We start from the raw sequence: 13,491 nt of genomic DNA, 5'->3' as shown, positions 1-13,491 counted from the left end.
TTTATTGAACTTGCATGCTGCTCAATTTCCAACAGCTCTAGGTGGCTCACAACAAAGAAATTACAATAAAACCAATATAAGATGAAAGATGGCAAGAGATCAGATTGAAGGAAGTCAGTGATCTCATTCTCTCTTACCAATGGTCTCATTCTCTCTTACCAAAGGCCTGGATGAAGAGTTAGATCTTCATGTCTACTTTAAACCACAGAATTTTCACCCTGGGGGCCATTAAAATCTTAGAAGAATCTCATTCCAGAGGGCAAAAACTGCTATAAAAAGGGGCATGCCCAGAGTCCCAATCAATGACATTGTTTAATCAGAGAAACCTAAAGATGCCAACTCTGCAAGATTAACTCAGCTGAGCGGATACTATGGATAACTGATGCTTAGAGAAGATAGCAAAAGAATAACAGATAAGTAAAAAAAAAAGGCAGAGCTGTCCAACTTCTATTTTGGTGAAAGAAAGGTCTAAGTTCTACCAGGCAATATGTGAACAAGTATCAAAGAAACAGAATTCCAGCTTGAGCTTGACAGAAACAAACCCAGGGAATACCTACTGACTTTAAACAATATTGCCAGACATATATCATTTTTTTATTCAGTAGTTTTCTTATAATAGCTTGTGAAAATTCTGTGGACATGGTACCTCTTATCTTTTAACAAAGTATCTCAATAATATCTGATTTGGCATTCTGATTAGGATAAACTACTTAAATGTGGGATAGAGTGGTCATTTACTAGGTAACTGCAGAGATATCTGAAAAAATCATACTCAAAGAATGCTCATCAATGGTTCCTCATCAAACTGGAAGGAGATAGCTAGTGGGATGCCATAGAATGAAGCCATGGTAGCACAGTGGTTAAAACGCAGACTAATTCTGCTGACTGCCAGGAGTTCAATTCCTTTGATCTCGATCTACTCAAGGTTGACTCAACCTTCCTAGGTTGGTAGAATGAGGACCCAGATTGTTAGGGGCAATATGCTGACTCTGTAAACCGCTTAGAGAGGTCGGTAAAGCAGACCTGTGAAGCAGTTAATCTGTGAAGCAGTACATAAGTCTAAGCGCTCTTGCTATGCCATAGGATTTGATCCTAGGAACAATGCTTTTCAATATTCCCATTAATGATTTGGCTTAAAAGGTTTTCACAACAAATTTGCAGACCCAAAATTGAATAGCATCATTTAAACTCTAGAATACAAAAATAAAATTCAAAATTATCTTTACATGTCACAGAAGTAAGATGAAAATAACTCTCCTGCTTCTCTCTCTGGGCTATCTGGAATTGAGAGCCACCTGTCAATAAACTAATTGATGTAGAATCCATACAAAGTTTCAATACAAAGAGGAAATTACACATATATCTGAACTTATTCATGTGGCTTTTGGCTAAGCATGAGGAGTTCTGCTCTAAAATGGTAAGAGATGGACCAAAACCATAGCCAGTCTCTCATACTGTATTACAAGATTTGAATATAAATATTAAAAGACACAATAGATTGGTCAACAATGCAATTAAATCGGCAAAGTTAGATAGGAAAAACTTTAGCTCAATTCATTAAAAAGGTTATTTAAAGCTCTAGTTATATTCTGTCTCTTGCCAAAATTCCTCAAACGTTGTCAACTTCCCTGGATATGGTTATGTTAATGCAGGCCATGGAAGCCTATGAACACACAGTTGTATGGGCAGAGTCTTTCCTTCTGTAAACATCACAAGATATTGTGGTGGGTAAAATATTGGGAATGCCCAAAATACCAAAACAGGGTTCCTTTCGTTACAAAATTATGTGGAACCCTAATAGATCTATCTGAGCAAGTATGTAAAGGAGAAGTAAAATATTTGCATTGACATCAGAAAAGTAAGATCAGTGAGATTCCCTAATTCCTTTGCAACTCCAATAGATATTAATTAGTTTCATATTAAAGAAAGTCTGTGATCAGGATTTTTTGCTTATTTGCATAAAAAAGTTTAGAATTAAGTTTTGATTTTCTCATTATTGTATTATTTTAATGGCTGAAAGTGCCTGAAACTAATTTATAATATTTAATATAAGTAAAGCAGAAGCTTTCCAGATGTGTAAAACTGCAGCTCATATTTTAATGGTACTTCTCTGGATAGTAAGAATAATGATTCTTGAAACAATCTGATCTATCAAAAAGAAACCAAGTGTGGGGAAAATATTTCTCACAACTAAGCGGAAGTGCTTTGTTTAATTTGTCTAATCCCAGTTTGGGATGATTGCCTTTTTCTTACAATTCCATTGACACAATTTGTGCTGCTCAAGAGAGTTTCCTGCCTTTTTGGAAAGCCTGTTCAGAGCCACAATTGTGGCTGGCGGCCTTGTCTACAAGCAGCTATACATGAAAAGAAACTGTGTTTCTTACGTATCTGCTTCAACAGAATAAACTCAGTTCAGAATAAACTTCTTGACCCAACTCACATTCTATTAAAATGGCTTAATATTGGCTTGGAGTAACAACGACAAAAAAGGTTAATCTGAATAATTCTGAAGTTTTGGGATTCTGTGCTGTAATAATCCAACTGTATTTACTATATTTTTTTCTAGAATTTTTAATTTTAGAACTTTGACTTTCTTCATTTATTAGCTAACAACTCTCTGTCTTCTTTCCATCTCTTTTGTTTATTTTTATTTATTTTCAATATCAATTTTTAGCATGTTTTTCTGGATGTCAGTTTATATGAGTCAAGCGGAAAGATACAAGACTATTAGTAATATGAATATTAATGTTAACACCACAAAAAATATAAAATAAAATATTTTTAAAAATAAGTTTAGGTTTTAGAAAGTCAGGCTAATATCTAATAAGTAAGCAAAGCCAATTTGGATGTATTTCTGAGTTGATCTACCAAATCTACATTTCACAGCCCTGCAATACTTTATGAAAAAAAAAAAACCTTGGAATTACATCTGCTAAACTGGAGCCAAGATACCATCTTGTATTTTATAACTATGTATATAGGAAGTTGGAACAATGTGATCTAAGCTGCTTCTGCTATTACTACCATGTAAATTCCACTGGGCAAGTTTTTGAAAACATGAAAGCTGATGTCATTTTCCTTTGAACATAAACAAAACTCAGCAAGAGTGTGATCTATTTTTCTAAAGAAAAACTGAAAAAACAAAACTTTGAGAGAGCTAGACATTCCTCTACAAGGTCATAGTTAATAAAACATTTGGAAAACGACATGACACAATTTAGGTTTAAAGGTTCACTTAACTTTGTTTTAGTGTTTTGAATCTGACAAGCTCACATTGTCAAAAGATGTTTAAATTGTTTTGTGTTTTGACAATTGATCTGCCAGAATAATTTTTAAGGAGCTTTCTTTTTTCTTTTTTGTTTCAGTTAAAATTAAAATCCATGCTGCCTAATCCTTGGAGTCAATCTGTAATTAAGGGGATTTCAAGAGAGACCATGCACCGCATTAATTATAAAATTCAATATCTGTTTAATACTGTAACAAAGGAATGAATTCCAGGCAACAAACCAAAATACGATCACTTTTATATTTGGTGAGAATGTATTCCACTCCAGTTTCTAGAAAAAACAGGCACTCGATGCTTACAGTCATTGGTTTTCATATTCTGATATTTGAGCAGCCTAGAACTAAGCTGGTAATCATATACAAATCATATTTAAATTCTAAGGAACTTTAGTTCAGGGATGTAAACTTGTGTTCCTCAAGATGATACTGAACTACTACTTTAAATATATCTCACTACTGATTTTGCTGGCTGGAGATAGGAGGAATTGTAGCTTAGTAACATTTGGAGGGCCTAAATTCACTGGAGTGGATTTAAATTTGGACTCCTGCATAACAAAGTATGCCTGGGCTTCTAATATCTGTTTCTCAGTCATAAAAGGAAGACAATATATGTTGTATACAAGGGTTTTTAGAAATTGTAATTTTCTTGATAAGAAAGTACAATATAAACTTTTTACCAAAGAATCAGTGGTAGGTTTCAAATTTTTTTACTACTGGTTCTGTGGGTGTGACTTGGTGGGCGTGGCATGGCTTGGTGGGCATGGCTTGGTGGGGATGGCATGGGTACTGTAAAATCTCCACTTCCACACTGCTCCAGAGGAAGGATACTGTAAAATCTCCATTCCCTCCTTAATCCAGGGGAAGGTTACTGCAAAATCCCCATTTCCTCCCGATCACCTGGGACTCGGGAGGCAGAGAATAGATGGGGATGGGGCCAGTCAGAATTTTTACTACCGGTTCTCCAAACTACTCAAAATTTCTGTTACCGGTTCTCCAGGTTCTCCAGAACTAGTCAGAACCCACTGAAACCCATCTCTGCAAAGAATATGTCTAACCATTTGTATAGATATATTTGTGTTCTGCAAAAACTAGTTCTTTTTTTTTCCCCCTCCCAATTTTGCTTTGTGAATTGGTTCCGGTTATACACAAATGTGCAGACACACATGTCTGCGTGCAGACACACATGTCTGCGCACACACACATCTGTGCGCACACACATATTCATATTTGTGTCTGTATGAACTGGTACTGACTATACACAGATGTGCCTATATTTCATTTTAAAGATAAAAACTTTTAAAAAATGTTATATTCAATTTACAATTGATTTGCAGAGATTCTTCAATTTTTCTTAATTGTCATTTTGGTTTTGCATGGCAAACTGACTAGGATCACCTGAAAGTGTCTTGATGGACAGCTTTTAGGAAAGTGGTGTTTGTTCAATTAATTCCACTCCTAAACTGAACTGTATTAGTTTACCTTTCAGGTGAACATTCTACATGCTTTTTTCATTTGCATTTTTTTGTCTAATGAAGGGTAAAAGTTGAAGATGCAACTGTTAAGAGAATATTCAAAGCACTGAAATTGAACTCTTTCCTCTTATCCTTCTAAGAGGAAATAACGTCTCTGAGCTTATTGCTTCCTATTGAATAATTCATTTCTGTATAAGTACAATAAAATCAAGTACACTCAAGGACTGAGCAATCAGGTTCTGCAAGGATGACACATCCTAATATAATCTCTGCTGAGATCTCCAAGTATTTGCTCTGTTTTAATATCTCCCATATAATGGGTCTGGGCATTCAATGGGCATTCTACTTGTCTTGCCTGTGAGTAGTCATGTTTGGTATTGTGCTTAATCCCTGTGAAAGAATCTGGAATCTGAAGAGATCTACAGTTTATACTAGATGCCCAGGGTCCTTCCTGTTCCTTCTCTATTGTCTCTGAAATCATTGAAATCACCTGCAATAATGGAGCACAAGCCCTAAGAGATTTTACATCTTAAGACTCTCACTTAAACCATTAAGAATAAGGGACAAAAATGCAACTTTGATGTTCATATAGCTGGAGACAACAGAAACCTATCCCATTTATGGATTATGAAGAATATGAAGGTATAACCATAAAGAACATTGTTAGGCATGTTTATGCAGTGGCTAGGTGAAAGTGGAGAAAGAATTCTGAAATGCCTAGAAATAGCTTCAAATACCAAGAATTATATTGAAGCAAATAACTCTGGAATGGACTCTCACTCGGCTGCCAACACTTAGCAGTCCAACAGAGCAATAATGTTGATACAAATAGCAATTGCAGTATTTATTTTCAATAGTTTCAACACAGTTGAAAGCTACTGACGATAAAAACCAACCGTCTGGTTTGTTACCATCTGGTATTTTTTGTCCTATGGACATAGAATGAGTTGGGATGTAATGCCAAAACTCATCAGATATGGATAAAACACTCCTAGATGTGGCCTCTGATGGAGGTCAGCATGAACAGATTAAAGTGATCAGCTGCTTTAACAAATTGTGCCAGACTGGAAATCAAACCAGCAGGGCCTTATTGCTTTAGCTGGTTCTGTCTTATTAGACCAAGACGATATGCCAAAAAATTAGTTTAGGAAAATATTTTGGGTAAAATAAATGCGTGACAGAAAATAACATACTTTTTAAAATTGAAAAATGGCTACTTTAACTTTTCCCAACTCCACGTCCCCCAGATGTAACTGATGACAACACTTGTATAATCCAACTCGCATTTGTGCAAATGTTTACTCCATTTATGCCACAGCATGCTATATAACGTCTTCAATTAAAACTATTACAAATGGTCTTTGGTTAGTGGTAGTAATTGGGAGCAAAATTTCTGTTGCTAAGTGATGCTGCAGTAAAGTATCAATTGTAATCACTTAGTGATGGCAATTTGAGCACTTCCATTTCCCATTGTTAAGCAAGGACTGAAGGTCATAAAGCGAGTCACAGGCAGGGAAGATGTGGTGCGAGGTGTAGAATGAACATGACGGAGCTGGGGCTGGCTGCCGCCAGGGCACGGGTTGCATAGTCCCTGCAGAATTTGGTTGCATGAGTGCCTGCTGCTGGGCAGGGGAGCTGTATGTGGTTTACCAGTGCATCTTTCCCTGCAGACCTCCCCTTTGTTTGTGCAGGACTCTGAAATTGTTGTGACAGCCAGTTGCCAACCACCCAGATTGTGACCAAGTGACCAGAAGGATGCTGGGATGACTAGAAGTACCATTCATTCACCACCATTATAATTGGAATGGTTGCTGAAAGAGTGGCCATTGAATGAAGATTACCTTTGCCCCTTTCTGCTATACATCTGTGTTCAGATATGAATTTGTCAGAGTCACCACTTAGGTAAATAAAGAATAAATGAAAGCAAATTCCCTGGACTTTCATTCTAGCCACGGTGTGGCTCAGGCTGTAAGAAGCCTGTTATTAAACACAGCTGCCTGCAATTACTGCAGGTTCTAGTCCCACCAGGCCCAAGGTTGACTCAGCCTTCCATCCTTTATAAGGTAGGTAAAATGAGGAGCCAGATTGTTGGGGGGGCAATAAGTTGACTTTGTATATAAATATACAAATAGAATGAGACTGCTGCCTTATACAATGTAAGCCGCCCTGACCTTTATCACATATAGAAAAAATAGTTTCCCATTATTCATAAACAGGCCATAAGTCAAAAGCAAGAAAGTCATTTAAATTAATCTGCCATAACAGAGAAGAGACTACATGGTGAGGTCAAGCAACTTGATAACAGCTGTTTAGGGTTTTAAAAGTCAAATTATTTCTAAACATAAACATTGATGAGTATTATGAATATTATTTCCGTTAAAATCCATAAAGCTTTAGATTTTTTGGTAGCTCATTCTTGCTCCATTTGTATTCTAATAGTTTTTCAGCTTTCCAGTGGAAAACAGTTGCAAATTCTGATAGAGATCTTAAATTATATAATTATGACAGTGTATAAAGAAACCTATTTATGGAGAGCTACAGGATAGGATTTGCCTAGCTAACTTCACTTTCAGAATTTGGCGGATGAGTTAGGGTTGTGTGAATTCGAATTTGGTTTTGTGATATGCAATGAAAGGAGATTTGGTAAATGCAAATATGTGATATCTGCTGTGTCAAGGACAGTTTTGAAGCTTTGGAAATACATTAAGGGCTCCCCTGTTACTGACCCACCCTGCCTAGAAAAAAATTCCCCCATTCATGACATTTACAAATTTCAAAGGCACACAACACACAAGAGCTGAACTTTATCAGGTAGAGGGGCTCAGGTGCCATTTATTTTAAAAACCCATACCTTAGAAATATTTATATAAAACTTGCCCCACCTATGTCTCCTCGGTGTCTACTAGAGACTGAAAGTAGATTCTATTAACTTGGAATGGTATTTCAGATAAGAAGGTCAGAGATCGGTCAGAAAAAGACCTTTGTTATTTAGAGCTTCCTATGACTTACCTTTGGGGTAAAGCATTTTGGAAATCACTTAACAGCATTTTTTGTACAGGACAAATAACAATGTATCATTATGCGCTCAAGGTAAACAAAGAAATTTAAATTAATTGCTATTTTATTGCAGTCATTTCTCAATATTTCCTAACTATTATCCAACAGGATTTTTTTTTTAGTTCTGTAGCACATGAAGGACAGCGTTTCCACTGTATTTTCCACTAAAACAAAAAAAAATTCTCTAGGTTTATCCTAAACCATTTATACTACAGCATTGTTTGCCTGAAACCAGGAGATTTCCCCTCCTTTTTCCCCTTGCATATTTAGCAATCTTTTTGAATCTTCTCTGCTATTCTTTTACCCCAGTCCCTGTAATTTCAATAAATCCTTAGTTGTATAGGGACTACAAACCCCAGAATTCCCTATTAGTGCTGACATATCTGCTGCTCTCCAGATATATGGGATTGCAGATCAAATAATGCCCAGCTAATATTGTCAATTACTAAGCTAGCTAGGAGTCATGAGTTGTAATTACAACATGTAGTTGCTTTGTGAGATGGGTAGCTATGTAATTAGATAGTTAAATAAGAATCAGAAAGAAATCTGACCAAATAAGGGTATGATAGGTAACATTGTGATCTTATAAAGCAACTAGATTTTCCAAGCTTATTCAAAAGAAACCTTTGTTAGTTACAGCCTCAGCTTGTATTACTTCATTTAACTGACATACTATATTTTGGTCATCATCAGCTCCTCCAAAAAGATAAGTCTTTTAAAATTACTTTGGAATAAATGATAAAAAAATGGGACACCAATATATATTTCTGTTGAGTTCTGTTGCTCTTATTGTCTATAAATTTAAATTAGATACATGTGGGTTTTTCTGAAACATATAACCAAAGCTAAGTAGGAACAATACCAAAACCTTTGTAATTTTCTTGTCTTTATGAATAAAGAAGTTAATGCTCTCTACTGTATTTCCTCTCTTCAGGCCTAATGATTTGCTAAGATTAACGTCACTCTTTCATATAATCTATTCTGGTTTCAGAAATACATTTTTCTTGATAAAATCCTTTCCTTAACCACAAGGTCCATTCACTAAGAAGGTGAACCATATCTATTGTACTTTCAATTTTAAGTGAAACAGACATTTAGACATACAGCTAGTATTAATAATTCAAATGAGTAAATAGTACTATTCATAAAAACACAAGTATCAGCTGAGTCATAATCCTACTGTGCATGGCTGCAAAGGTTTTCTCCTCTTGAAAGTGAAAAAAAGTAAAAGAGGCCACTTGGCTTTATAGTCTATTTGTGTTACTTGTGTAAAATGTATGCCAGAAACACATGGTTTTCAGAAGCAACAATAGTTTGAGCAATCAATGTAAGCAAAATCTGTTTGTTCCTATTGTAAATAATCTTCAACTTATTTATATTGTATTAAAAATTGCGCTGAGAATTTTAAATTCCTAACCAGTCTGTATTGTAATAATTATAAACATAGCTATTAGACTTACATATACCTACCATTGTTGGAAAAATGAACATGATATCTTCCAAAAAACTATAAATCTTGTACATGGAAGAAATACTATAGGTATTTTAGTTTAGCCAGACTGCAAGTTGCCACATTTATTGCAAAATGTTTTAGCACTAATAAAACAAAATATTTTTCAAATTGTAGGTTCAAATATTGTCTCTTTTAAATTGTAGAAAAAACATTTGCCCACATTGTTAAATGTCTATAAATTCAAACATATTAATATATAGAATTAAATTAAAGTTTTAAATGAAAAAAAAGAATTGGATGAGTTGTAATGATACCCATGCCACCATAGGTTTAAAATATCTAAATGTAGCAACATGGAAAAAGGCTAAGTCAATGTAACAAATACAGTTTTATAATGTTAAAAAGTGAGCCATAATTTTGACAATGAAAGAATTAAACAGTTGGTGATGAACTACATTTTATTTGACAGCTGCCTAAATTTCCCTCTCATCTAAGAGGTTTTTGAACATTCCCATGACAACCAAGCAGACAGCAGATTTATCTCTGTTGCCTCATGAAAGTTGCCTGGGCTCAACTCTTAAGACTAAGTCAGAAGAATAAGCTCGGCTTTATGAGTTGGTACAATCCATTTATTAATAAAGACACCTATTTCATATTTCAAAAATAAAACAGAGGTAACACTATATTTACCTCTAAAACCTAAAGCAAGTATGATAGTCTACTGAAAACAAAATTAAATGGTAGAAATAGATAGGAATTGAAGAAAAAATTATAGACCTATTGACAATTTCTTTTTTTTTCTTTACACTTGTTAAGATGAATTCAGAATTCCCTCTTTCTGTCTTTTAAAAACAAAATGTAAAATATTGGGACTGAAAAGCCTCTGAAAATCTTTATATCCTGCTTTTTCTCCTAAGAATTCCCAAGGTTAACTAGAAACAAGCAAAACAAACAAGCACCAACTTCCTTTAAAATGTAAAATAAAAACTGTTTATAAGAATATTTTAAGATTCTAAAGTGAAAGCTCTATTTAGAAAATTCCATCCTAAAAATGAAGGTTTTTACCAACTTCCTTGAGAGCATTAATGAGGAAGTAAGATACATCTCTTAAACCATCTCCTTTTTCCGCAGTGCCTTCCTTTTATCTTTTACAATAAGATTTGTTTTTAACCTGGGACTGAGAAGACGAAATCATCAACTACCTATTTGCAAACATCAGTATCAACGATGTGGTTACTAATACAATAGTTAAATAATTTTATTAATACATCATATAATATTTGGGGCATGGAAAGCAGATAGATACTTTTTAAAAACAGTCAAACAAGAGGAGTTTCTCTCCAAATATGATAGATATGCAATTCTGCTTGCTGTAAATCATTTGTTCCAATTTAATGTTCATTAGGACAAGATAGCTGGTCAAAATTTGAAAAAAAATATTGCTTTATCTTCTTGCATTCACACTTGCTCTCATTGAGAGGGAGAGAGAGAGAGAGGGAGGGAGGGAGAGAGAGGGAGAGAGAGGGAGAGAGCACAAAATAATACCATAACAGAAGGGTGCTGTATCTGTGTTTAAAGAAGAGGTTGTTGGCAAACAGCACAGCTCACTTCTGCTGAAATGTACACAACTGATCTATGCAGCAGAGAAAGCTGGCACCCAGGGCTTACAACCTTAATTTGCCTGCTAGAAGGAATGGAGATTTACCTTCAGAGCACGTTCTTGATTGTTTTTAGCAGTCAGATGTCTAGGGTTGTTTGCAGAAGTCTGGTTCTGCTCTTTCATATGATGAAGCTCCTGCTCCAGCCGTTTGCACTGCAACGAGGAAAGAATCCCATTAAGTAAAGGAAACGGCGTGTATGTGTGTGTGTACATACACATATAGATATACATTCATTCATTCTAAGGAATATTGCACTGAATCAAATTTCAAATGATTATTGGTCATTCTCTTGCTGGACAGTTTTGCAATCAAGGAAGGATAAAATGGAAGTGTAATGTTTACTGCAGTGCAAAATGTTAGAAGAATAACATGTAAATTAATGAGATAATTTGTTATTTATGATAGAAGGGAGACATACTTTACAATATCAGTATACGCTTTGAAAATATATCTATTGTAAAATGTAAAAATTGAGAAGACATAGTATTATGTGTAGCATATTGAAATAAAATGAAACAAAACAGATTCTATGCCTTATACCAGGGGTGTCCAAACTACGGCCCGCGGGCCAACTGCGGCCCGCGGGTCAGTTTTTATTGGCCCGCAGCAAATTCTGAAAATATAATTGAATATGGCCCGCCGCCTTCACCATTCTGCGCTGTTGCAAAGAGGGTTGGGGCAGTTCAGCCGCCGAGCAGCAGGGGGAGCTCGCGCAGCAACGGAAAGGTGGCGCCTGCGTAGCTGCGCCGCCAAAATGGGCGACTCTGAGGATGAATTTCGGTGGCGGGATCCGCTGGGGCGGCGGCGGGGGGAAGCGGCGGCCGGGATAGGCACAGGCGCTGCTCCGCCGCCGCCCGTCCCAGTGCGGACTGAAGCGAGGCGGTGCCCCTCGGCTGCCGGGGAGGAAGAGGCAGCGGGAGGCGGACGGAGAGCCGCTGGTGGTTCCGGCCAAGTTCCGCTCGGAGGCCGGGCCAGGCGGGAGGCGGCCCAGGGCTGGTGAGTCAGGCGGGAGGTGGGGAGTGGGGGGGAAGAGGCTGAGGGGATTGCCGCCTGGGAGCCACTGACTGCCACCTGCTCTCCGCCTAGAGACGAAGGGCCACGGGAGGCCGCCGCCCCCGCTGCTGCTTCAAGGGCCGGAGGACGCCAGCCGCGGACTCAAGGCCTAGGCGGCCCTACTGCTTTTGAGGCCCGGCCGCGCCCTGCGCCCGCTGCCCACCAGCTGCTGGAAAGGGCCCGGCTAATGCGAGGCCGGGCTGGCTGTGGGAGCTGAGCTCGTTGGCGGGCACCCGGCCGTAGCTCCTGGGAGGCCGATCAGGTGCGTGGCTGCGGCGGCGTCGGGCTCTTCTCCGGGTCCTCCTTCCCTTGGGGGCAGCTGAGCCGTCGCTCTTTTGCGGCGTTTCTGTCCCCGAGCATCCCGAGGCCGAGTTCGCCTTCAATCCAAATATTACATTAAAATCAACATAACACAAACACACACGTACACAAACATAGAGATACACATGCACATATATATAACTCACACATATAGTATACTTAAGCCTAAACTGTGCATAGGGACTACCCAGACGGCTGAAAAAGTGATTTCTGACAGGTTCTCACACTTTTGACTGGTCCTCACACGTACAACTATCTTTACATTTTGCACCCTATCTTGTAACCGTGGTGAAGAGAAGCAGTTGTGAAATGAGTGATATGGTTGTTAAAAATGCTGCAATGGGCATAAATGTGAGGATGGTCATAAGTGTGAGGACTGGTCAAAAATTACTTTTTTTAGCCCTCTGAGTAGTTTCTATGCCCATAGCCACATCCACTCAGTCACATGAGCAGTTAGCCACGCCCACCAGTCACATGACCACCAAGCCACACCCCAAAATAAGCCACGCCCATTCCCCCCCCCCCCCCCGTGGCCTTTGCTTATTTTTCTGTATTTGGCCCTCACTCAAAAAAGTTTGGACACCCCTGCCTTATACAAACTGTCACATGCCATTTAAGATGGCAACTATATAGAGTTTGCACCAAGAAATTAAACAGTCAAGATGAAGTCTAAGATATTGGATACATTCAGCCATCTAACTGAAATCTAATTTTTGGGTATCCTACGGAATGAAAAGAATGATGAGATCTTTCAGAAAGAGCTGGTGAGTAGTCTGAGGACTCTCAACTCCTGCTAAAACAGCAGGTGATAACTGTAGCCCAAGTGCATTTTTTTGGTTGATGCATCAGTTGTTACAGTTTCTGAAGTAGGAGATATACTCTACATGAGACTACCTGAAAGATCACCAAGAAATTATAACTACAGTAGTACAAAATTCAGCAGCCCAGAATTGCTGTAGAACACCAATACTGTGGGAACTGCATTGGTTGCCTGTTTGTTTCTAATTCTAACTGCACAATTAGATTGCTACATAATCACCAATGATTGGATTGTAAATTAAGGAGCTGGTTTGACATGTATAACCAAGACAGGCCGGCAGGAAGGAGATGAGACCAACTACAAATGTAGCAGTATCAGCTGCAAAATCAGGGTATAGGGTGGGGTTGAAATTGTCATCTGGGAGGCCCT

The 13,491-nt window shown here is 37.8% G+C and overlaps 1 protein-coding gene across 4 annotated transcripts in view; it reads right to left on the bottom strand.

Moving 5' to 3' along the window:
* Window positions 1–13,491, bottom strand: part of MIPOL1 (mirror-image polydactyly 1) — a 212,168-nt gene that overhangs the window by 87,442 nt on the left and 111,235 nt on the right. For all 4 annotated transcript variants that reach the window (XM_058162288.1, XM_058162286.1, XM_058162287.1 and 1 more), the window contains one exon: window positions 10,973–11,080. In XM_058162288.1, the coding sequence (XP_058018271.1) occupies window positions 10,973–11,080 (108 nt within the window). The remainder of the gene's footprint in view (window positions 1–10,972; window positions 11,081–13,491) is intronic.

This window comes from Ahaetulla prasina, chromosome 1 (genome assembly GCF_028640845.1).
Source record: "Ahaetulla prasina isolate Xishuangbanna chromosome 1, ASM2864084v1, whole genome shotgun sequence".
Lineage (NCBI taxonomy): Eukaryota > Metazoa > Chordata > Lepidosauria > Squamata > Colubridae > Ahaetulla > Ahaetulla prasina.
This window is presented reverse-complemented; position numbering and strand designations above follow the sequence as displayed.